This window comes from Sebastes umbrosus, chromosome 6 (assembly GCF_015220745.1).
Source record: "Sebastes umbrosus isolate fSebUmb1 chromosome 6, fSebUmb1.pri, whole genome shotgun sequence".
Classification (NCBI taxonomy): Eukaryota; Metazoa; Chordata; class Actinopteri; order Perciformes; family Sebastidae; genus Sebastes; species Sebastes umbrosus.
Genome location: NC_051274.1, coordinates 22,700,553 through 22,727,409, shown reverse-complemented (window position 1 = coordinate 22,727,409; position 26,857 = coordinate 22,700,553). Strand labels below are relative to the sequence as shown.

Sequence of the window (26,857 nt, the reverse complement as noted above, 5' to 3'; positions counted from 1 at the left end):
ACTACATCTGTGTGCTGAATTTCTAGTAGATGGAAAATAATAGCAAAATGTTTTGAGCTCAACCTGAGTCGTCAAAGAGTGATGCCAGACAGGGGGAGTCGGAAAATCCAATGGAAGACAGGTCATCATTCCCGGGCTGTGGCAGTGGGGAAGCTGATGGCTTGAGGGTCGGCCGCTCTGAAGATGGCTCAAAGTGTCTCAGTTCCCGCTGTCCATGCAGGCTCCGCTCCACACAGTTACAAAGCGCACAGGCTCGAACGCTCTCTCTGTACAGTCATAAACAAAACAGTTCAAAACACAGATAGAGATTCAGTTTCTGGTGTTGTCAACAATGAGCAGCTTCTTGTGATATCGACCACACCAGTGTGGACAATATAATTTATGATCAGAATGAATAACTTACACAGGTGTGCTGGAGGAGGCTGCAGTAGCACCAGACACGTCCTCCGCAGCAAGAAGGGCTTTGGACTCCTCCTCAGAGGAGACAAGCTGCTTTGAAGGGGCATTGTCATCAGCTAGAGAATGGAAAAAAAAAAAAAAAAAAAAAACTCACTTTAAACTCTTTTTCTCTCTCTCTCTCTATTGTAGGAAAATTAAAAAATCCTTCTCAACCATGTGTATTTGTCCTTCAGAGCAAGGCACATTGCGATATGATTCATCTTCCTGCAGAATAGTGTACAATCATAATAGATGACATTAGCACATGGAAAAAAAAAAAAAAAAAAAAAGACAACACATTACCTGTTGGTTCAGAGTCATTTTCTTCGCAGTTTGATTTCTGCTCGTCCATCCCCCGTACAGATTTTGACCTCCTTGACAGAGATCTGCAATTTTAAAGTATAAGTAAAATAGTTTAATAAAACCATTCACAATACAGGTTCTGAAATTAGCACAAATGCAGGTACATTGTTGGCAGTGGCGAGTAAAATATACAATATGGTGGAGAGGGAAAACGCTACGGATGGGAACAGAGAAATCGGTTCCCGCTGAGAAGGTTCCTAGTTGTCCGATTCAGATTGTTCTGTTCAGTATAAATGACTATTGGGTGGAGGTAAATTCAAACGTAATCATGTGGTCAAATGTTATCTTATAAAATGTAGTTTTTGGCGAGAAACTGGAATAAATCCAGTTGTTTGAAGGATATGTTTTCACAGTAATATAAAACAGATAATAGAGAGAAAATTATGACCTACTTATCTTCATAACACTGGCTCTAAGCAGCTTATAATACATCATTAAAACTACCGATGCCAAGAATTTTTTTAATCAAAGCACATATTTAAATAAAAATACAACAAATTATTTCCGAATTATTTGAATTGTGTTTTTATGCAAATAACCACTATAGATGACAATAACAGAGTGGCAGATAAAATTTCTGAGTGGCAAACAAAAAAAGAAACTTGCCTTCCACTGTGGCAGGCAGTGAAAATAGTTCATTTCAGACCCTGCACAATATGTAAACAATCTGTGGGGATTTTATCTGATAACATCAGGTCTGTTATCACTGTGTAATAGATCTGATGATATTAAAAAAAAATACTAAATGCATAAGATGCAATAAAAATATAACAGCTAAGTGGTAAGTAGGTCCCCACTACCAAAACAGAAATTTTCATTAGCCAACATGTTTATCATCATAAAAAAAATGCATGTTTCTTTGCCACAACAACCTCCACAGTAGCTTCCCTATCCACCCCAAAAAGCACTTTTAACATAAAGACTTACAACCAACAATGCAACCAATTAAACATGGCTGTTATGTCCTCACTTTAGGTAATTTCCTTGTGTTAATCTGTAAAATAGTTCATTTCAGACCCTACAAAATATGTAAAATACCTATGGGGATTTTATCTGATAACATCAGGTCTGTAACACTGTATAATAGATCTGATGATATTAAAAAAAAATACTAAATGCATAAAAATATAACAGCTAAGTGGTAAGTAGGTCCCCACTACCAAAACAGAAATTTTCATTAGCCAACATGTTTATCATCATAAAAAAAATGCATGTTTCTTTGCCACAACAACCTCCACAGTAGCTTCCCTATCCACCCCAAAAAGCACTTTTAACATAAAGACTTACAACCAACAATGCAACCAATTAAACATGGCTGTTATGTCCTCACTTTAGGTAATTTCCTTGTGTTAATCTGTAAAATAGTTAATTTCAGACCCTGCAAAATATGTAAACAATCTGTGGGCATTTTTATCTGATAACATCAGGTCTGTTATCACTGTGTAATAGATCTGATGATATTAAAAAATAGTACTAAATGCATAAGATGCATAAAAATATAACAGTTAAGTCGTAAGAAGGTCCCCATTTACCAAACTAGAAAGTGTCATTTTCATTAGCCAACATGTTTATCATCATAAAAAAATGCATGTTTCTTTGCCACAACAACCTCCCTATCCACCCCAAAAAGCACTTTTTACATAAAGACTTACAACCAACAATGCAACCACTTAAACACGGCTGTTATGTCCTCACTTTAGGTAATTTCCTTGTATTAATCTGTAAAATAGTTCATTTCAGACCCTGCACAATATGTAAACAATCTGTGGGCATTTTATCTGATAACATCAGGTCTGTTATCACTGTGTAATAGATCTTATGATATTAAAAAAAATTACTAAATGCATAAAAATATAACAGCTAAGTGGTAAGTAGGTCCCCATTTACCAAAACAGAAATTTTCATTAGCCAACATGTTTATCATCATAAAAAAAAAAATGCATGTTTCTTTGCCACAACAACCTCCACAGTAGCTTCCCTATCCACCCCAAAAAGCACTTTTAACATAAAGACTTACAACCAACAATGCAACCACTTAAACACGGCTGTTATGTCCTCACTTTAGGTGATTTCCTTGTGTTAATCTGTAAAATAGTTAATTTCAGACCCTGCACAATATGTAAACAATCTGTGGGCATTTTATCTGATAACATCAGGTCTGTTATCACTGTGTAATAGATCTGATGATATTAAAAAATAGTACTAAATGCATAAGATGCATAAAAATATAACAGTTAAGTCGTAAGAAGGTCCCCATTTACCAAACTAGAAAGTGTCATTTTCATTAGCCAACATGTTTATCATCATAAAAAAATGCATGTTTCTTTGCCACAACAACCTCCCTATCCACCCCAAAAAGCACTTTTTACATAAAGACTTACAACCAACAATGCAACCACTTAAACACGGCTGTTATGTCCTCACTTTAGGTAATTTCCTTGTATTAATCTGTAAAATAGTTCATTTCAGACCCTGCACAATATGTAAACAATCTGTGGGCATTTTATCTGATAACACCAAGTCTGTTATCACTGTGTAATAGATCTGATGATATTAAAAAAAAAAATACTAAATGCATAAGATGCATAACAATATAACAGCTAAGTGGTAAGTAGGTCCCCACTTACCAAAATATAAAGTGTCATTTTCATTAGCCAACATGTTTATCATCATAAAAAATGCATGTTTCTTTGCCACAACAACCTCCACAGTAGCTTCCCTATCCACCCCAAAAAGCACTTTTAACATAAAGACTTACAACCAACAATGCAACCACTTAAACACGGCTGTTATGTCCTCACTTTAGGTGGTTTCCTTGTGTTAATCTGACTGAACGTTAGCTCACTAATGAAACCGAGCTTCCTCGCAAAACTCATGAAAATAGCGCGGTGGTTAAAAGGAGACGGATCAATCGCATGAAAAACGCTTCAACAATTCAAGTTATCATTTACCCAGCAATGCATAATCCAAATAGATGAAACAGCTGCGTGAAAAAGCACAAAATGATAAAACTAAAATGGTGTTTTCCCCAAATAAAACAACCATAAATCGGGATACACAAAGAAAAACACAACTTCCGGGTGTGGAACTTCCTGTTGCAGCGGAGCTCCTTTCGGGCGGAACCTTTGTCGCAAGCACCTTAGTTCCGCTTGTGAGATAAACGGTATTAAACAGAAATAACGTTACTGTAAAACAAACATTTATTTTAATCACAAAATAAATAATAGGAAGCCAATGTCATGTTGTTTTAACGTTTAAAGGCCATTAGGGAAGCAAACACGCTAGACATTTTCAAAAGACATCTTAAAACCTATCTTTTTACCAGCACATTTTCTCTGTAACTTGCACTACGAATTTTATCCTGCACTATTTATGTTTTACTATTTCTACTGTTCTAAAATTATTTTTATCATGATTTTGTTGACTCCATGCACTGCTCTTGCTGCTTGTTTTTCATTTATTTTATGTAAAGCACTTTGAACTGCAACTCCTGTATGAAATGTGCTATATAAATAAAGTCTTACATTAACCGCATCAGGCTAAAGAACGCTTTTGTCCATCAGTCCATCTTGTTGCTAAATAATAATTAATGTGATGCTAAAGACATGTATATCCAGAGGACAGATGGTCATTTTGCAATGGGTTATGTATGAATAATTGTGATGCATTTTGTTTTTTGTCTGATGGGTCTTACATGTCTGTCTGTCTGTCTGTCTATGGTAACAGTCTATTGGATGTGTACTTTTATTCAAAGTGAGCTGCCTATGGATGCAAAATTAATTTCAGTGCAAACTGACAGTAAAGTTGTATTGTATCAACAAACCACACTTTAAAAACAAAAAAAGGAGCCGATCTGCTTCGATTTCACATGGAACATTTTACTTATCACAGCCTCACCAATATGTGTTAATGTCACCGACAATCTTCAAAAATGTAAGGAAACAATTAGACAAGCGAGAAAACAGCCCGTGATGCGATGCTTTACCATTATGTCCGGATCTAAATGGGCTTTAAAAGACAATAAATGTGACACAGGCGGCTTCGAATTATAGATCCAAGCTGTGAGTCTCAAAGTCAGTTACAAAACAAAAAACTGTGCCTTCATCCTGTGAGCCAACTTTTATCACACACATATTTCGAAATATTTCCTTTTCATTCACACTGAGGCAGTTGAAAGCAGTCCGAGGACGGATGCCCTATTGTTTTTAACCCAATGGAGCAGAATTAATCACAAATTAAGATCAGAATGCAGTTGCAACACTAAACCACTTATATGCATCTTTGCATTATGTGTTTTGAAAGCCTGTCCAGTTAGTACTTAAAGGTCCCATATCGTGCTCATTTTCAGGTTCATACTTGTATTTTGTGTTTCTGCTAGAACATGTTTACATGCTTTAATGTTAAAAAAAAAAAACTTTATTTTCCTCATACTGTTGGCCTGAATATGCCTGTATTTACCCTCTGTCTGAAACGCTCCGTTTTAGCGCTTTTTGACAGAATTGCATTACTAGGCATCAGCTTGGGTCCATGTGTACTTCCTGTCAGCTGATGACATTCACATACACTGCAACCAGGAAATAAACTGGGACACATTTAAAATGTTTACTTTTAAAATTGTGTCAAGGGTCTAAATATTGTATATTCGTGACATCACGAATGGGCAGAAACCCTGACAGCTTGTTTCAAATGCAGAGTTTCTGAATACGGGCTGTGTGTATTTCCCTATGGATTGAGTGTTTCGATACTTTCACAGTATTTATATAGGACTTAAAGGGACTGTTTGTAACTTCTTACACGTATAAATCACCCGTGTCGGTGTCCCATGCGCGCTCGCGTGTGGCTACGCTGTTCAGACAAGACTCCAACACAAACTACACGGAAGCACCAAAACCGCAAAGTTATATCTAATGAAGCCCGTCTGTTAAACAGTGTTGGCTGCGGTCGGAGACCGTAGCTTTGGTCTCCAGGGCTGGAGTCTCTGCTGCACCTCTCTGCTCCTCTGCCTGCCTGTTTGCCTTCACTCAGCTAGCTCCACTCTCACATGCAAGCGCGCACACTACACACTAAAGAAGACTTCGTAACTCTGAGAATATCTAGTAAATGTACAGTAGATGTTTGTGCAGAAATAACTGCTGCAGCTCCTCCAGACCAACAGAGGTTTTCCGTGTCTTGTGAAGTGACAGGGCTCCGCAGCGAGAAACATTATCGTCTCCAACCGGGTGCCGGTGTCTCGGTCAGGAGGCTGAAGCAGGAAAAGCCAACACTATGATCAGCATTGATTTATGGAGAGACCTCCGTCGGGTCAGCTAACATTACTGCCAAGCAGCTGAAATATAGTGATATTGTGTTTTAGCTGACATGTGTCGCCTCACTGTTTTGAGCGATGCTCGTTCATCTCTATGTAGAGCGAGCACAAGCGCTAGCCCGACGCTGACTTTCGTTGACTTAATGGCCACAGGTGTCGCTGTTAACAAGCATATCTGATTCTAACAAACAGTACCTTTAAACCTGCTTTATAATAATAAAAACATGAAAATCTCACTTTTTTATAACATTGGACCTTTAAACATTACAGCCCCAAACTCCCACAATAAAATGCAACATACCTGCACTATTATAACTTAACCTACACTATGTATGAAGCTGCATTAAAAACGCTGTTTGCAAATGGCACCAAAAAGCTGTTGATGGACAAAATGTCTCTATTAAATGTTAAATATTCGTATCAAATGGTGGCAGCAACACTAGAAAACACACTCTCTCCTCAACAACAAACTAATGTGAAATACAAGTCCTACAAAACCTGCCTGGTGTTATAATCACAGTTAATGTGGATTCTAAATATTGTATATTTGTGACATCACGAATGGGCATAAATCCTGACAGCTTGTTTCAAATGCAGAGTTTCTGAATATGGGCTGTTTATTTCCCTGAGGATTGAGTGTTTCGATAATTTCACAGTATTTATATAGGACTTAAGCCTGCTTTATAATAAAAAGACATGAAAATCTCCCTTTTTTTATAATATTGGACCTTTAAACATTACAGCCCCAAACTCCCACAATAAAATGCAACATACCTGCACTATTATAACTTAACCTACACTATGTATGAAGCTGCATTAAAAACGCTGTTTGTAAATGGCACCAAAAAGCTGTTGATGGACAAAATGTCTCTATTAAATGTTAAATATTCGTATCAAATGGTGGCAGCAACACTAGAAAACACACTCTCTCTCTCTTTCCTCGACAACAAACTAATGTGAAATACAAGTCCTACAAAACCTGCCTGGTGTTATAATCACAGTTAATGTGGATTCTAAATATTGTATATTTGTGACATCACGAATGGGCATAAATCCTGACAGCTTGTTTCAAATGCAGAGTTTCTGAATACGGGCTGTTTATTTCCCTGAGGATTGAGTGTTTCGAAAATTTCACAGTATTTATATAGGACTTAAGCCTGCTTTATAATAAAAAGACATGAAAATCTCCCTTTTTTTATAATATTGGACCTTTAAACATTTTAAATGTTAAATATTCGTATCAAATGGTGGCAGCAACACTAGAAAACACACTCTCTTTCCTCGACAACAAACTAATGTGAAATACAAGTCCTACAAAAACCTGCCTGCTGTTATAATCACAGTTATAATGAGGATACTAAATAGGCTTTGTCTCTAAAAATGAAGTTCAGAGCAAAAGTGATGACATGATGGCTAAGTTGTCGTCTTATAACATCCTGCTAACTGAGTTAAAAAGTGTCAACGCTACAAATTAACTTATTTGTTCGTGTAATGTTAGTCAATAACATGGGGCTTTAATTTGTTGCAGTGCAACAGTAAAAAAGCTGTTTTTATAGTTGAATAATTGCAAAGCTAAGCACTATTCCCTCAATGTAAACACACGACTTCAAAGGGGGTTGGTTCGCTCCAGCAAATAGACATGTCCGCGTCACCCGCGACAGGTTGCAACGGAAAAGCTACCAACTACCAATGGTGACGTAGCAACAAAGTGTCCCGAAAGAGGCTAAAAACTACGATAAATATATATAATCTCACACACAGGCACATGTGCTACTAAAATGTCAACAAACGACGCTGTGGATTAAACCATAAACACAACAAATGTGAAACATATTTCAACCTAAAGTTCGCAACCCCAGGTAACACAGCTAGTCCTCCAGCAAGTAGACGGCGCCCCCCCCCCTCTCATCTTGGTGGTGAAAGCTAACTAGCTAAGAAGAAGCTAACATTACCCGGTCTAAGGTCAGGGTTGATGTGTCTTTAAGTCTGTTTGCAAAGAAGTTCAAAGAGGTTTAAATGACAAAAAAAACAGCTCACCTCAAAAAAACAATATCTTCTCCTCATACATCAGCAAAATCCAAACAGCCACACAGCTTCCCCAAAGGCTGATGGTCGCTTCATTTTATGTTACCGGACTAAACGCTGCTGCTGCTGCTGCGGTGCAGCTAGCCGGCTGCAGGGAGAGAGTGGGGGAAGTGCAGGAAGGCAGGCTGTGTGCAATGGTTGGTAGCTATCTAGCTGCTTAACTAGATGGATAATGCTATGCTTAGCTAGCTAACCATCAAGTTGAGCTTTGTGGTCGATCACCGAGACAAGTCTTCAACCAGCCCCGACAACAAACAGGCTCCACAGCTTCATGCTGCTATGTCAATCCCTAACAACTACTTGGAGTCAGCTTGAATGCTAACCTACTAGTAGCTATATATATATATATATATATATATATATATATATATATATATATATATATATATGCTGTGGTATCTCGTCGTTTAAAAGCTGCTGCACAAAATAGTGCATTAAAAAAAAATTACAAACTTTGTTGCCACGACAGTAAATTTATTTTTGCCCCCACACACTGCAAAACATTCATGTAACCTAGATGTTTGCAGCTCAACTTTGCATGTGTAGTAGTACCCTTGTATGGGTCACTAGCATCGCTTCAACTGCGTTTCTGTCGTTGCCACTACAGTACATTTATTTTGCAAAACATTCATGTAACCTAAATGTTGCAGCTCAACTTTGCTTTGCATGTGTAGTATTGCTAGTATGGGTCACTAGCATCGCTTCAGCTGCGTTGCATCTCTGCACACAGGCTGTGTAGCTATAGCTGCTTGCTGGCTATATATCTGCTTAACTAGATGGATAATGCAATGCTTAGCTTGCTAACCATCAAGTTGAGCTTTGTGTTGGAGCACCGAGACAAGTCTTCAACCAGCCCCGACAACAAAAAGGCTCCACAGCTTCATGCCTTTTGTGAATCACCACAAAACTACTCAGCTAACCTGTTTGGTTACGTTGCTAACAACCTACTAGTAGCTTTATATATATGCTCTGGTATCTCGTCGTTAAAAGCACGATTTTGCACAGAATAGTGCATCTAAAAAATTGCAAACCTTGTTGCCACTACAGTACATTTATTTTGCAAACATTCATGTAACCTAAATGTTGCAGCTCAACTTTGCTTTGCATGAGTAGTAGTTCCCTTGTATGGGTCACTAGCATCGCTTCAGCTGCGTTGCATCTCTGCACACAGGCTGTGTAGCTGTAGCTGCTTAACTAGATGGATAATGCTATGCTTAGCTTGCTAACCATCAAGTTGAGCTTTGTGGAGCACCGAGACAAGTCTTCAACCAGCCCCGACAACAAAAAGGCTCCACAGCTTCATGTCTGTGTGAATCACCACAAAACTACTCAGCTAACCTGTTTGGTTACGTTGCTAACAACCTACTAGTAGCTTTATATATATGCTCTGGTATCTCGTCGTTAAAAGCACGATTTTGCACAGAATAGTGCATTAAAAAATTGCAAACTTTGTTGCCACTACAGTACATTTATTTTGCAAACATTCATGTAAGCTAAATGTTGCAGCTGAACTTTGCTTTGCATGTGTAGTACCCTTATATGTGTCACTAGCATCGCTTCAGCTGCGTTGCATCTCTGCACACAGGCTTTGTAGCTGTAGCTGTAGCTGCTTAACTAGATGGATAATGCAATGCTTAGCTATCTAACCATCAAGTTGAGCTTTGTGTTGGAGCACCGAGACAAGTCTTCAACCAGCCCCGACAACAAAAAGGCTCCACAGCTTCATGCCTTTTGTGAATCACTAAAAAACTACTCAGCTAACCTGTTTGGAGTCAGCTTGAATGCTAACAACCTACTAGTATCTATATATATATATGCTCTGGTATCTCGTCGTTAAAAGCTGCACAAAATAGTGCATCCAAAAAATGACAAACTTAATTTCTTTTGCACACTGCAAAACATTCATGTAACCTAAATGTTGCAGCTCAACTTTGCATGTGTAGTATAGTACCCTTGTATGTGTCACTAGCATCGCTTCAACTGCGTTTCTGTCTATGCACACCACCAAGTGTAGCTGTAGCTGCTACAGTAGCTTAATAACAACTACGTCAAAACAATAATGCATGCAAAAGAAGGAGCAGAAATTGTGTTTTATTAGTAGAGTAAAAAACGTGTTGCAGCTTCATGCTGCTGTGAATCCCCAAAGACTACTCAGATAGCTTGAATGCTAACAACCTACTGGTAGCTATATATATATGATCTCGTTAAAAGCTGCTGCACAAAAGTTTGCACAAAATAGTGCATCCAAAAAATTACAAACTTTGTTGCTACTACAGTAAATTTCTTTTGCAAACATTCATGTAAGCTAAATGTTGCAGCTGAACTTCGCATTGCATGAGTAGTATAGTACCCTTGTATGTGTCACTAGCATCGCTTCAGCTGCGTTTCTGTCTGTGCACACAGGCTGTAGCTGCTAGCTGTGCTACAGTAGCTTTAATAACAACTACGTCAAACATTAATGCATGCAAAAGAAGGAGCAGAAATTGTGTTTTATTAGTAGATAGGAGTTAAACGTGTTGCAGTGTTGGTGTAGCAGTGGACAGCATTAGTGTGGAGGGTGATGGTTTAATCTGGAGGGAGAAGACCAGTGAAGTATGGTGGATATTAGATGCATTAGGTCATTAGATTTTCGGATCCAGGGAAGCCATTTTTTCATTAGATTGTTATGATTGTGTACAACCCAAAGCTACTTTGCATATGCATGCGGATGACATGCATTTGTTTTTGATAATTTGATAATTGATCAGCAGTTCGATTAGGCTCATATTTCTTATTCATTATGTAATTAACATAAATGTCTGTGCACTTCATCGTGGTTACTAATTACTTATTATTACCTCTTGTTACTCTCCTACTGCTACTATACACTGCTTTATGCATTGCGCATTGGGCTGGAGGGACTGCATGGGAAGAGTAATCGATTACTCGTTATCCTTAGAACATTTTAAAAGGAAATTATCATCACATTTAATTCATGATGTCTAATTATCTTTGTCTGAGTTGAACACGTGCAATGTAAATGTGCAATAACACGTTGGTTACTTTTGTGTCAATTTTGCAATGTAAATACTTTAAATCTACTGTTACGAATATGTGCAATAACATGCTGATCACTGTGCAATAATTATATAATTATCTGATGGACACTTTGTGCAATAATCTGGCAAAACTGTCATCTTATCAATATACATATTGTATTTTTATATTTTATATTGTATATATATGTATATATACATATATATATATTGCACTATCTCTTTTTTTATTGTATTATCTTTTTAGCACCTATGGGATTGTCACAATCTAATTTCGTTGCACTACGTAATGACAATAAAGGGCTTGAATCTTGAATCTTTTGATATGTTTAGATACATTTTCTTTTTTTTCCTGTACTGTTTTTTGTATGTATTTCATTGTTTTTATTGGATTGTTTTTTTTTTTGTTTTTTTCTGCACATTTCGTGTACTTCTTGTTGTTGTTGTTTAACTTTTGTTGTATTTTTAAAATTAAGTTAGTTTAGATCTTTCTTCCTTTTTTTGTTATTGTTTTTTTTTTTGTCCTGGGGTTGTGGGGAGGTCCTTTGTAGAAGCCTGTGGCTTCTTGACCTCTCCTGACACATTTCTTGTTTTTTTCATTGACTGGATTTTGTGCAGTTTTATATATGTGCAAAAAAATGGAAAAAAATAAATAAATACTTTAAACTGCAATGATCTGAAATAAACCTCAAGTTTTCAGCAGGTTCACTGATGATGACCTATAAACCAGAACACCTGTGTTATTATGCTTCACCCTGGCTAATTTATGGCCACATTACCCAGGCGTGTGTGTATGAAGGTGGTATATTTCAAATTTTGTATCAAGCTGGAGGCGTTATTACACACCTTGAGGTGTTACTAGACGCCTGGTGGCGTTATTACACGCCTTGAGGTGTTACTAGACGCCTGGTGGCGTTGTTACACGCCTGGAGGCGTTATTACACGCCTTGTGGTGTTACTAGACGCCTGGTGGCGTTATTACACGCCTGGAGGTGTTTCTAGACGCCCAGTGGCGTTACTAGATGCCTGTTGGCGTTATTAGACACCTGGTGGCTTAAGTAAAAGCCTGGTAAAGTTATTAACGGCTGGAGGCGTTATGAGATGTCTTGAGGCATTGTTATTGGCTTGGTGGCCTTATTAGTCGCCTTGAGGTGTTACGTCTGGAGGCGTTATTACACGCCTGGAGGCGTTATTACATGCCTGGAGGTGTCATTACATGCATGGAGGCGTTATTAGATGCCTGGTGCCCTTAAAGACACCTGATGCGTTATAGTATACTTGGTGGCCTTACTGGCGCCTTGAGGCATTACTAGACGCCTGGCGACGTTATTAGACGCCTATACCATAGACCTGAAATTATAATTTAAGAAAAACGCTACAAGTGATACACACCCAAGAAATCTAATTTAAAGCCTCAATTTTTCACATCATGGTGGCGTAGAGAGACCAATAATTCTTTTCTAAATTATCAGGATTTTTGCCGACACAAAACTTAAAATAGTAGACAGCAGTTCCAAATAAAACCAGATAAGAAAATCATGCTTTTTAAAAGGCTGTGCTTTTTAAAATCATGACTGCTTGACTCTGTAATTTACAAACAGACATATATTTTGATAAAGCAGTGTGTGCCTCTTAGTTGCCTGAATGTGGGATGTGCAGGTTTTAATTTTGAAAATAGGTTATTATTGGTCCCCCTGACAGGATTAGTTAACTCCCCATTGAGCTTTAGCAAAATTGGATTAGATTTTGGGGGGCTGAGACCAGTTGGAAGACAGTGAGTGATTGGCCGATGGATGTAAATAGAGGGTGGTATTAAGACAACAGGCTTTTCCTATTGGCCAGTCAGCAGAGTCGGCGCTTTCCCATCTGCTGACTGTATCTCAAGGATAATCCCCTAGAATACCTCCACAGATGTTTACAACACAACATAAACCTGAAGAAGAGAATACAGTTTAGGTCCTCAATATTATTATTTTTTTATACTATACTATTTTTTTTACAGTTATATACCTTACAGATAACTGAAAAAAATGACATAAGCTACTTTATAGGATGCAGTTTGTGGTTTGTTTTCTTAATAGGACTATCCTATCTGTTTTAAGTTCTGATAACGTACAAACACATTTAAAAAATAACAATCATATACTGTATACAGTATATATAAATGTATATATATATATACAGGTACATACTGTATATATACATATATATATATACCTGTATATATATTTCTTTAGGAGAAGCCATACTTTTACTAAGCACCTTTCTAAAAGCTCCATATTTGTCTACATAAAAATGTTATCAATTGAAACTTTAAATAAAATTCACATGCTTATCAGTTCCTCCACAAGGGGGTGTATAACCTTGTACTGCATTTCCTGAATATAGGCTTACACATTATTATGAACATTTGAAAAGTAGGTTTACAAGGCAAAATAATTAAGCTAAATGTTTACTAGTAACTGGAATACTGCACTTGTATAATGCTTTAATCTATAGTGCAGACTGGTCGACATAGATGGGATGCAACAACATAGAAAGTTGTGTAAACGCCACCAACAGATACAGCACTTTGTGACCTAAATTGATCAGTGGATAGTAATAAAAGGGTCTTTTTTAAGATTGTAAGAGGCCCGATAACTCCCTTGAAGTAGCTATGAGATAAAGTCTGTGATAAAGTCATGGTGTTGGCACAGTGTGGGGAATATTAAGTACGTCTGGGCTTCTCATTAACCCCGTCAGCCGGCTGGACTAGATTCCCACAGAGCTCTTGAACACTGTAACATACATAATGCTCAACTACGACTCCAGACATGATCTCTCTGCACATGTCTCAGTTTTAAGGGGAGACACTACAGGTGAATAGGGTAAACATTTTCATAAATAAATACCACCAATAAACTTCCCCAGTTGAATACTTACAATTCATTTTTGTATTACGTGTTTTCTGAAATGTTATGTTTAAATATGCATATGAAGCATTATCTTATGAAATATGTGCTAATTTGCACACATTTCCAGAACACAATTCTGAACATTGGCTAAAGCCAGCTGCAAAATTATTGTTTCATTTTGTTTACGTGTCAGAAGTTATAAGGTTTATAAGGTTTTTGCAGAGGGGATTTTGGATGTCTCTTTTTATCACTCCATAAATCAGAAAATACTGCCATAAAAAACAATTTTGGAATAAAATGTTATATACGTCAGGCTATGAATGATATATGAACAACCCCTCTATAAAATCTTTCACAATATAGATAGGAATGAAACTGGAAACTTTGAGTGTATGTAAGTGATAAGTGGAGATTTATGGCTCAGAGTCTGATGAAACAGACTTTAAAGATATGTATTATAAAATTCCATATATTTTACAAGTCACTATAGGTGAACAGGGAAAAAGGCATTATCTCACGCAAACCTTTGGTGAATTTAGGAGCAATCTACAGACACAAATAGACAAACTGCCGTAAAATAAACACCTAATTGTGTATTTTGGGTGTTTTCTTTCCAGTAGTCTGAAAGAACACGTTATTGAAGCAAAATAGCCCAAAGTCTTATAATTAACCAGTGCTAGAAAACAATGTATTTGCCTGTAGCGTCTCCCCTTAAACAAGCAAAAGACAAATCAGCTTAACTGACAAAATTGACTCCAGAGCTGAAGAAGAAGCAAAGTGTTGCTTAATAAAATTACGTTTTAATTTGTTTTACAACATGTGAGGACATACAATACAGGTAGTGGAATTATTATAACAAAATGAAACATTTATATATTATGATTCAGAAAGTACAAAAATAAAGATTCTATTGTGGGAAAATTCATTCCTGTCCCATTAGAATAATATATATTTTACATTATATAACTGAAATAATTAAAAGAAATAACATGATGTACAAATAGATGATACAGTCACTTTGGAATGATTTTTTTTCTACACCAACCTGCTCAGTCTCTTACAAAATATCATTAAAGTATTAGCATGTATATCATTATGATAGAATATAATGCAAACAAAAAAAGAGAGCAAGCCATTTCAGTGCTTTTAATTTAATGAAGTTAAGAGCAGGAAGTGTTAAATGTATCAAAAGCTGTAACATTTAAGGATGAAATGAGTTGGAGTCTAAAAGGGCACATCCAAAACCGTACAGTAATCTAGCATACCAGTGCACATCTGACGTCTGCTTCTCTTTCATTTCCGTCCTCAGAGCTTCATTCAGATCGTCTCGCTTGTTCAGAGTGCCATTATTCACATACACGCCTCCTTTGTCTTTTGCGGCCAAAGTGCTACAATGAAATGGAGTCTTAGTGCAAGCTGTTTCACTGCCTGTGCTCTGCTGTTCTCTTCTCGTCTCCCCCCAAAGTAGCTGGTTGAATGAGGAGAGGAGTCGCACAGGTCCAAATGCCCAGTGTGCAAGTCTGTGGTCCTCCACCAGAGCATAGCTGGAGGCCAGCACGCCATCGACAAACACAGTTCCAGCTTCTGTCAAGGGCGCGTACACTCCCACACTCTCCTCGACTGAAACTGTGATGATACGAGATGGACGTACTTGACCTGCTGCATGGATGAGAACACAGTCTCCTGTTTTGGCTCTGCTGGCAAACTGAGCCTGATACTCACTGCTGTCGAGTCTGCAACGGGGGGATAAAAACACCAAGTGATGTGGAGTAAGGGCCAATCTGTGCCCATCTTCTGTCTCCAGAGACAGAAAGGTAGACCAGCTTTCCTGGTCCCGGTGCAGAAACAAGAGGACTCGGCTCAACACGACTTGGCCTGTCCCGGACAGTGCCATGACTCTGTCCCCTGGAGCCAGGGACGACAGGCTCTTCTGCACCCCTCCAGCGACAGTCACCCGGGCCCAGCCTGGGAAACAGCCACCTTTTTCCACTGCAACAGAGTGATCTGTAGGACGATCAGCAGAAAAAAACACATGACTAAACACAGATTGTGTTCCTTTTTTTCTCTTATATGTCCTGATACACCATCCAGTGAAGTGACGTAATTCAAGGTTCAAGGTTATTTAGTTGTCACATGTCAATTCCAGCAGGTTGGTCTCAGATTGCTTCAACAATGCTTATAAAATATGTATGTATATATATATATAAAAGGGGAAATCACACAAGTAAATGTAAAAGCAAAATGATAATCGAAGGTATAAAATAGTGCAGTTAAAATAAATATAAACATAAGTAAATATAAAATAGTAATGCAAATTTGTAATTTTGTTGAGGACAGCATTTCAGATGGGAAAACTGAATGTAAACGTAGTATGTATAATGTAGTATGTTTATGCATGATGAGAAGTAATATATGTACGCAGAGGTGTAAAATGTGGTTGACACATAACTGCATGATCTTCTATGAAAGCTCCCTCCTTAAACTTACCAGCTTTTACTGAGCAGTGGATGTGATATTTGGACTCATAGTGGACCCAGTCGAAGCCAGCCTCCACAGCCAGCTGGGCTAGAAGACCATACTTGTCTGTTTCTCTGTCGTCAGTGGTTATATCCACGGCTCGGCCTTCATAGTGCAGAGAGCCAGGAGGGTGGTGGCCGTCCTCGTCCCAGGCCTCCGTCACACGCAAGTGTACCCCTGGCCACTGGTTCATCACTGCGATAGCCAACCTGTTCATACAGTCCTTACAGCGCTGGGAACAGAATGACACAGAGGGAAGTCTTAACAGATATATTGGTATCGGCACATATGTTGGTCGATAAGTGACAAGAAATTGCTAGTAAAAGCCAAGGATATATTTGAGGTCATTTAGAAACAGAGTCTACATGACATAGTTTCTTTACCAGAGAGTATTGACAATTATTATTACACGGCTTTGTTGAATACTTGATTCTGATTGGTCAATCACGGTGTTCTACGGTCTGTTATTTCTTTATAGCAGACCGTTGCTATGTATAACAGACCGTTGCTATGGATGCAGTTCTGATGTTGGACTCTGGTGGACTGTTTTTGTGTCAAATTATTGATTTCTTACCTAAGTAACCGTGTAATAATGTACAGCTAGCGGGTCATTGTTGTGAAATAAACCCCTTCAGGGTGATGCAAGACCTGTCGGGGTTTATTTTACTTGTCCCACCGTAAAATGTCCCACCCAGTAGTACAAATCTTATCCCCAGTTCTTTTGAAACCAATTTTGAGGGACCCTTATTAAACATGTTTATGTTGTGAATTTATATTAAAACCCCAAATATAATTATCAGATTTAATATCTTATAACTTAAATATCAATATCAGTATTCAGTATCAATCAGGCTCTAGTGTAGTCTCCAGATAATACCCAGATTCACCAGCCAAGTCTATGTTTCACATTTCATCCTCTTTCCTTTTCTAGCAGCAAAACATAATGTACAAAACATTTAAGTATGCATTTAGTTTAACAGCAAACATGTACAGTATAGACAGTATAATAAACTTAGTTCTTAAATATTAAACTATATATAATTTGTGTTGCTTAAAGTTACTGAAAACCACGACAAAATATACCATGCAGCTATCTTTGCATATCAACATACATGTCATGTAAATGTTCACATATGTGAGTATATATATGTACATAATTTCTTTATTTTCTTCTCCATTTTGATCTACTAAGGCCAATTGTTGGGTTGCCGCCACTCTAATTGTTCTATATTTGTTTATGTATGTTGTTTTTTACCCTTGTTAAAAGGAAAAATAAAATAAAAAATGTGCTGCAATAAAATAGAATAAACAAGCGATTCAAAAAGATAACTCAATCATTATCAATAACAAACTGGAGTAACTAATAGCACCCTTTATGTGTAGGGATATAATGTGTGGATTGTATCAATATTAATCTGTAATTCTGAAGGTTTACGTTTAGGCTTTTATTGTAATCCCTCTTTTAGTTCATTATTTTGCCTTTTAAAATGCATTGTATATGTTGGGGAAGGGATGTATTGTGTAAATAGTGTCTTTATTGAAACAAATCAAATAAATAATGCCTGACAATAACTGATATATTTCACTTCAGGACATCTCTGACTGCATAAGTGCTGAAAGTCAAACATTTCTACTGTATCAATTTAGAGATTTTCAGAGTAAAAGTCCCTAGAAGTGCATAATTCAAATTTTTCCCATGGTCTAATGTTAAAAAAATAAAATCGTAATATCGAATTGCAATACTTGTAGAATCGCAATGCATATCGAATCACCACCTAAGTATTGTGATAGTATCAGGAGATAAGCATATCGTCCCAGCCCTAATGCTAAGTGTAGTAACTATTCATGAATCATGATACTACAGTCTCAGAGTGATGTGCTGCGGAGTTGTGATTTTTTCTCGTGTATCTTTGGAAAAAGAATATAAAAAGGACTCTCAGTAGTTAGTCACTCTGTCTGCAGCATGTGCAATGTGCAGTGAAAGGCATGTCTGACTGGAGTAGAAGTAATCATTTATTAACAGAGTGATGGCACAGCCTAAGTGTACAAGACCTACTGTATGTACAGTGTGTGGGCGCTAATTTCAATGCAACTCAGACGAGACATGATTCCAGTACGTCAACGTCTCTGGCTCCCAGGTTGTGATTGTTTGTCTGCTGGCATTGTCACACAATCCCTCTTCTACTTCGCTAAAGGCCATCTCAACCTTGCTCCAACAATCAGAGAACAAGAACAAAGCTACTGTAGCCAGTTTGGCACATTCCTCTGCCTTTTCGACAGGGTGACAGAATAATCAAGGCCATTCTCTGCCAGACTGTCTCCAGATTGTTCCGGGCAGGAGTTTTCATTTGATCAGAAATGTGCACAGTGACTCTTAACGCCCCCGTGGCCTGTGATGCTACTGACTGTGTCAGCATTGTCACAAAATAGCAGCAAAAATGATGACGTCAGCAAACCGAGGTGATACATCTCCTGGACGCGTGTTTCTCTTGTGACTTGTGATGTGGCAGGTCTGACATTGATGGAATAAAGCTTGACTTGCAACTGAATAAAAAAAGAAAGTGATGAGGGTGTGAACGGGAGGGATGGATGGAGGGAGAAGAAGCTGGGTGAGAAGAAAGCCGAGGTCGGGAGTAAAGAGAGAGGGCAAAGGGCAAGAATGTATGGGCACGGACATGGGAATGTGACAGCAAGAGTGAGAAAGCGAGAGGGACAGAAAACAAACTGGCTCCTTTTTTTTCTTGCAATGCCATTGAGGAGAGGCGTTTCATTGTCAGAACTACAATAGTCGCTTTTCCGACGGTGCCATTACTTCAGCAGGCGGGAATTTTGTATAGGCGACCCCTTCGAGTCTCCAAGTGACGCACAAAGAGCGTCTTTCACATCTGGGCAAAAGACGGGGCACATACACACTCAAACTGGGCATCGGCAGGGGCACACATATGCGACCGCGGATTTCCATCACATACAATCACTCGGGGAGGGGAAGAAACACAGATTCGTATCCTAACAATCACAGAAAGCCACAGCATCCGAAGCAGGGCGACATCAGAGTGGCAGGAATCCCTGTGGTCATAATACAGCAGTAGAGCTGCAGCGATTAATCGATTAGTTGTCAACTATTAAATTAATTAGCAACTATTTTGATAATAGATTGATCCGTTTGAGTCATTTTTTATGATTTTTTTTTTCAAAATTCTCTGATTCCAGTTTCTTAAATGTGAATATTTTCTGGTTTCTTTCCTCTACAATGACAGTTAACTGAATATCTTTGAGTTGTGGACAAAACAGAAGGAGCTGGGCATCTGATTAGAGCGCCAATGATTAATTGATTAGTTGTCAACTATTAAATTAATCGCCAACTATTTTGATAATCGATTTGAGTAATTTCTTTAAGAAGAAAAAAAAAAGAAATTCTCCGATTGCAGCTTCTTAAAAGTGAATATTTTCTGGTTTCTTTACTCCTCTATGACAGTAAACTGAATATTTTTGAGTTGTGGACAAAACAAGACATTTGAGGTTGTCATCTTGGGCTTTGGGAAACAACATTTTTCACCATTTTCTGACATTTTATAGACCAAACAACTAATCAATTAATCAAGAAAAAAAATCGTCAGATTAATCAACAATGAAAATAATCATAAATTGCAGCCGTATTCAACAGTGTGGCATTCAAATGATCCAGATCTTAAATCCTCTGGGCCACCAATTGTCTTCTCATAGGCATGAGATTTGAATGTGGATATCTATCCCCTGTAAACATTAAGGAATTCAAGTTCAAGTGCCACTGAGAACCTGCCATAGAAGTAGTTTGATTTCCAATAACAAAGACTTTGGTTAAAGATTAAAAGGAAGTGTTCCAGAAGGGGAAGGCACTCTCTTAAGGAGTAGTGTTGAATTACATCCTGATCTTCTTATCTCAAGAAAAGGGAGGGGAAGTTTGGTTAAAACTTACACACTCTGTGTTGAACATTTGTTGTGTTAAGAGCCAGGCGTGGGCAGATACGGCCAACAATGAATGAGGTTATGTGATTTGATTTGAAGGTGCCATGCTGGGTGGCAGGGTGTGAGCTGTAAACTAATGCCTGTCCCTTCATGTGAATCATGTAGTTAATCAATCATCCAGCAGAGGGATTGGCTTGAAAAGGTTTAAGCATCCTTCATTCTGCAGGTTACTCCCTGTCCTGAATTTCATTGTACTTCCCAAGTGTCATCCCATTCAACAACCCAAGTCTCACCTTGGTCATGAAGCGGTCTGCGTTGGTGTTCTCCTCATCCTTGAAGATGATGTCTGGGTTGTAGTTGCACACCAGCTCGTTGAAGCCCTCCGAGTTGCGTGCGATCTTGCCCTCTGCTCTCCCACTGGCACCCAGGTTGTTCTCTGAGAAGTTGGGGAAAAACTGCTTGTAGTGCATGGCCGTGAGCTTCCTGGTCCTGGAACGGACGCCGTAGCCGGGGCCCGGCCCGCATCCCTGGACCAGCCACGTGCAGGTCCACGCAGCGAGCAGGCCGAGCTGTGCCAAGCGGGCCCACCAAGACTGCTTCATTGGAGAGGACTGGGGCTCCCAGGATTCAGTGGCTCACGGTGATACCCATGTGGTCCAGGTGTGTGATGGCAATGAGGGTCAAATCTGGGTCCATTCCAAATCATGTGTTATAAGAGCTGATGATGATAAAAACATAAAAACGTATTAATTGTTTAGACATGTAGAAACTACGGCTGTCAAAGTTAACGCGATAATAACACAAATTCGTTTCAACGCCGTTAATTTCTTTAACGCATTAATGCAACTTGCGATTTTTAAGTTGTAGCGTGCTCAGTTTTAAAGCTAGAGTGAAGATACTGGTATCATATGGAACTAGAAAACTTAAGGATTGGCCATTGGCATGGTCATTTTCAAAGATGTCCCTTGACCTCTGACCTCAAGATATGTGAATGAAAATGGGTTCTATGGGTACCCACGAGTCTCCCCTTTACAGACATGCCCACTTTATGATTATCACATGCAGTTTGGGGCAAGTCATAGTCAAGTCAGCACACTGACACACTGACAGCTGTTGTTGTGTGTTGGGCTCGAGAATGCCATGTTATGATTTAATCATATTCTTTATGAGAAATGCAGTACCTGTGAGGGTTTCTGGACAATATCTGTCATTGTTTTGTGTTGTTAATTGATTTACAATAATAGATATGCACATACATTTATATAAAGCAGCATATTTGCCCACTCCCGTGTTGATAAGAGTATTACATACTTGACAAATCTCTCTTTAAGGTACATTTTAAACAGATAAAAAAAAATTGATTTGCGATTAATCGTGATTAACTATGGACAACTATGTGATTAATCGTGATAAAATATCGAAAAGTCTGTTTTTCTACTGTTTTGATTACCAAAAGTTCAATTATTGATCTGATTGGCTGAAATCTAAAGTTGGTGAACTTAAGTAGAAAAGACGCACCAGGTCTTTAAGGTTTCTGTCCACAACTATCAGCTGCTTCTAAGCCTCTTGTGAGCTGGAAGTCATCTTCAGACGTCCTTCGCAGCTACCTGTCTCAACACACAGGTGTTTTTTCTGGTCACTTACCGCTTCTCTCTTTACGCAGTTCCTTTAACGAGACGAGACACACACAGACTGACGCACACCAAAAGCTCCCACGGCTCTCTGCTGCAGCTCCTACAGACGCTCCCGTGGCGCTCTCATCCTCTTTGTCCATCCAGAAATGTCTTCTTTAATTTTTTTTTTCCTCCTTCTCTCCTTCGTCCACCGTCTCCTGTCGCGTTTCAGAGCTCCTGGCCACCTTGCACCAGCCATTGGGTCTTATTAGCGTCCGGACAAGATTGCCCTCCCTTCCTCTGCGCGCTCCCTCTGCGACAGCACACGCCTCCAATTCAACCTCACAAAGGACACATGATTAGCCTACTTGTGTTAACACAATGACCCCCACCACCACACACACACACACACACACACACACCATTAAATATTTAAAGGTAGTTAAAGATAGTTTTGGAAACTTTTCCACATCAAACTGCAAAGTTAAAGGGACTGTTTGTAACTTTTTAAGCGTATAGATGTACCGGGTCGGGACACATGCGCACAGGAAGAGAAACGTTACCGTCTCCTCACTGTTTTGAGCGATGCTCGTTCATGTCTATTTAGAGCGAGCAAGCGCGAGTCCGACGCTGACTTTCGTTGACTTAACGGCCACAGGTGTAGCTGTTAACAAGCAATTCTGAAAGTTACAAATAGTCCCTTTAAATCAGTTACATTTAACAAATCACCTTTTGATACATTATAATTTAGAGTAGCTGTTCTCAACCGAAGCTCCTTCCTCCTCCTCCTCCTCCTCCTCCTCAAACAAAATCCCCAATTTGATTAAAGTGATTCAGTGTATTAAATGAGTTTGTCTTTTCTTTTTTTTTTCAATATTATATTTATTGTTTTTTTGTTCATTTTGAAACAACAGAACAAACATTCACAAACGTCCCCAATAATAACATTCTCGGTACAAAGAAACTTAACAAACCTAATATTAATATAAAATAAGCCAGTATAGATCCAGGAAAAACACCTTATATACAAAAAATAGATAAATAAGTAAAAAGAATATACACAAGTAAAACAAATGAAAACAAATTAAAAACAATAAAATAAAATAAAATCTATTTATATATACATATATATACTGTATACATACATACACATATACGCACACGCAGTATATACACATACAAAAACACATATACATATAATCAATTTTTAAAAAATCAGTGTACAATTCAGTCATCATCCTATTCTATCTCCCTATTCACAATCATCCTGCTCCTGAGTTTGTCTTTTTTTAATAAATCCAGGTATAGGCCATGTAGGTGGTCACCTAGGGCGTCACCTTTTGGGGGGCGCTGGTCGCCCCTCTAAAACAAAGAAAAAAAAATGCTGGTGGGTGCCCTCCCTCATTTTCTGCATTGAGGTAACAAACGAACAAATCTATAAAGAAAGAAAGAACGATAGAAATACACCCTATAACTCTCTTTCTCACACTTTTTCCATCTGCCCGGCCGCACTTGAACGTCACACAGTGCGCATCACACAGTGCGCATCACAACAGCTCAAGTACAGGTAATGACGTAAGATCGCTAGACGGACAGATGTCAAGAGACGCAGATATTTAGTATTTTCACACTTTATTTCTTCATAATGAAAAGGTCCAAGCCTTCAGGTGTGCAAGGAAGAAAATGGAAAAAAAGAGGAGGAGGAAAAGAAAGCCCAATATAGAGGTATAATGTTGAACAAGGGGGGCAAGGGGGCTTCAAATCCAAACTTCACCTCGGGCACCAAAAGGGCTAGAGCAGGCCCTGAATAAATCAACCTTCTTTAATGAATATAACTTGTCAGTGTGAGAGCAAACAGTTTAACCGCCCAACAAATATGACTCTAGGGTACCCATAGAACCCCTTTTCATTCGCATATCATGAGGTCAGAGGTCAAGGGATCCCGTTGAAAATGGACATGACAGTTTTTCCTCGCCAAAATTTAACTTCGTAGCATTATTTAACCTCCTTTGCGACAAGCTACTATGATATGGTTGGTACCAATGGATTCCTTAGGCTTTTATAGTTTAATATTATGCCAGTATCTTCACTAGCTTTAAAACTGAGCCTGCAGCAACCTAAAAATCACAAGTTGCGTTAAAGAAATGAGTGGCGTTAAATCGAATTTGCGTTAACCTGTTATTGTCGCGTTAACTTTGATAGCCCTAGAATAAATCGTGTGTGTGTGTGTTATTATGATTTTAGTTATTCATGTGTGAATCTAATTTCGACAACCTCAGGGCAGACATATCCTTGCAAACCCCTTGTGATCTTTGGGGGGGGGGGGGACCACTGATTTAGAGCACATACAGTATATTTACAGTTAAAAAAAAAAAACTCATGTCAATTGAATAACTTTGAACCAACATGCCCTTGCCTCTGTCAGCTCATCCCACCCATCAACAGTGCGTGAGTCAACAGTGATGACCCTGTGCTGATGTTATTAATAGACATACAGTAGAAAGTGAGGGTCTATGAGGGAACACAGCCTTGACACCCCCGTGACTGAGACTTACAGTGCTGCCTTCCGGTGTTTGGGGAGCCAGCCTGACCCCCCCTCCTTGACCCCGTGCACCCCAAGACCTCTCATATTATTTTTATCCGTCACAGAACAATAGCTGGGAGCGTCATGAAAAATGTGTCAGATAATTCCAAAGAGGGAGCAGAAAAAGAAAGGCATCGTTGTGTCTGACACTTGTAATCACATACGGATGCTTAAATTAATGGCGGATTTAAAAGGTCGAAGTGTGTCACCGTCCTATCTGCGGCTTCCTGGAACACTTGAGGACTCGATGCATCATGGTCAGTTTCTTTCACAGTGACTTTGTTTCAAGGAATCTTTAGCCCACTCACTACAGAGCTGCTGCATACTTTCTGGATGTTTGCATAGTTTTGTATCAGTGTGTTATATTTTGGTGATTGCACGATAAAGATGCTTCATCGCTACTAAAACGCTCTCTTATCCAATGAGCACAGAGAAACTCTTATCTTCAGAGCACCTATGAATTTCCCAGATTGTGAATGATCTAAAACAGCACTTAAAATATGCTTTTGGTAGTGATGAAGCATAGGTCACTGAGCTCCACGGTGACCATGGAAAAGCATCCTTCTTGGGGAAGTTTCCAGAAGATCCCAGGATGTTGTAGGGAGGGGTGGCTAAGGCGAAGCTGCATCTTCCTGTCCTTATGATAAACATGGAAGAAAGCTCAAGTCTGGCCCAGATGAGAGATATCAGCCTTCACGACAAATGCAAGGAATGGGTCAATCAAAAACACTTTCACATCTACAATCACACACACGCACCGGTGTTTCTCTTCAAAGCCGAGATTTCCATCTGACATGAAAGGGAAAGGAAGGAAGCAAACATCTGCGGGTTGGAGATGGAAATAAAGTCATTCTTATTAGTTTTTATTTTGGTGCCCCTCATCATCCTGCCTTCCCCCTGCCTCCTCCTTCTGGTTCTTAGCATTTCACTCCCCCATTTCAGGATGGGAGTACATGGCCGGGTGAATGGTTGGGCTTCCTGCAAAGCCACAGTGCAGAAAACGAGATCTTTCCTGCCTGGGTTAGCCTACCCCTGCTTTGTTCTTTCCAAATGGACGCCTGTGCTATTGCACCTGGGCTCATGGTCGAATACAGCACATATACCTGCAAGCTGGGTTTAACTGAAAGAAGCACTAATACTGGCAAATAAAATACATCTAATGCAGCCAAGGATTAAAATAGGATTGCAAAGCTGTTATTTATTTAAGGATGCAGTCATTTTGAAACAGAAATTAGGTTTTGGAACCACTTTGACATCTCAAGTGTTTGTCTCGTCTTTTGGAGCTGAATAGACACTCTGCAGGATCCACTTCCTCAGATGGAGGCCGTTCGAAGGGTTGGGAGGGAAGGAAAGTCAAGGAACTGACACCTAACCACCTCCCTCCCCTCTCCCAAACACACACACACACACGTCCTTTCGCCTAGCCCACCACTACACCGCCCATCCCACTGTCTCTCTCACCATGTTATCAGTGCAGGAAGAGGCAGGGTGGTGCATTCTGATGTGGCTGCACACACTGGATGATTCTTGGCTTTGTGTTGGCAGCTACTTGCCACGCTTCACCTTTAAGAACACTGCATGTGTCGTGTGATGACTTCCACACATAGTGATGTAAAATGTATATGCCAAATCCAGGTTTAAGTCGCTTTGCTCAACCTTGATTTGGCCTTTGGAAAAGAGCAGCAATGTACTGAGGTTGAGGCGATGCTGCACTGACGTGGACAATAGACGGGGAGAAGGGTGGGACTTCCTGGCTCAAGACAAGCAGGTCAAAGGTCAGGTATGATGCTATACCTTGTTTTGTGAACCTGACCCCCCAAAAAAAAAAACATTTACGTTTTGTAAATTACACACTTTATTCTTAAAGAAGAAGAAAAACATTCACCCAAAGTTATCCGATGAAACAAAGGCCGGCGGCAGTCGAGTGTGTGAAGCAAGTGTGCCGCGAGTGTGCACGCAGGGTGGCGGGCAGCTATGGCAAAACGGACAGTGTGACCCATTATCAGTTGATTAGCGGGCAAGTCTCGCCTTTTCCTGTGAGTGGTTCTGCATTTGCGAGCGTACAAACGAGGGAATAA

General features: G+C 39.1%; 2 protein-coding genes and 1 long non-coding RNA gene across 5 annotated transcripts in view; 1 reads left to right on the top strand and 2 right to left on the bottom strand.

Moving 5' to 3' along the window:
- Positions 1-8,456, bottom strand: part of kmt2d (lysine (K)-specific methyltransferase 2D) — a 40,159-nt gene extending 31,703 nt beyond the window's left edge. For all 3 annotated transcript variants that reach the window (XM_037773986.1, XM_037773988.1, XM_037773987.1), the window contains exons 1-4: positions 8,144-8,456; positions 742-824; positions 404-515; positions 64-266 (exon numbers count right to left, since the gene is read on the bottom strand). In XM_037773986.1, coding sequence (XP_037629914.1) covers positions 64-266; positions 404-515; positions 742-790 — 364 coding nt within the window. In that variant the 5' untranslated portion in view covers positions 791-824; positions 8,144-8,456. The remainder of the gene's footprint in view (positions 1-63; positions 267-403; positions 516-741; positions 825-8,143) is intronic.
- LOC119490573 overlaps positions 1-26,857 on the top strand; it is an 839,978-nt gene that overhangs the window by 792,431 nt on the left and 20,690 nt on the right. The gene's annotated exons all lie outside the window — the stretch shown is intronic.
- dhh (desert hedgehog signaling molecule) lies at positions 14,899-22,480 on the bottom strand. The gene is made up of 4 exons (XM_037774045.1): positions 22,227-22,480; positions 20,876-21,300; positions 16,608-16,869; positions 14,899-16,124 (listed from the first exon to the last, which is right to left on the bottom strand). The coding sequence occupies exons 2-4, from the start codon at positions 21,182-21,184 to the stop codon at positions 15,322-15,324; spliced, it is 1,374 nt and encodes a 457-aa protein (XP_037629973.1). The 5' UTR covers positions 21,185-21,300; positions 22,227-22,480; the 3' UTR covers positions 14,899-15,321.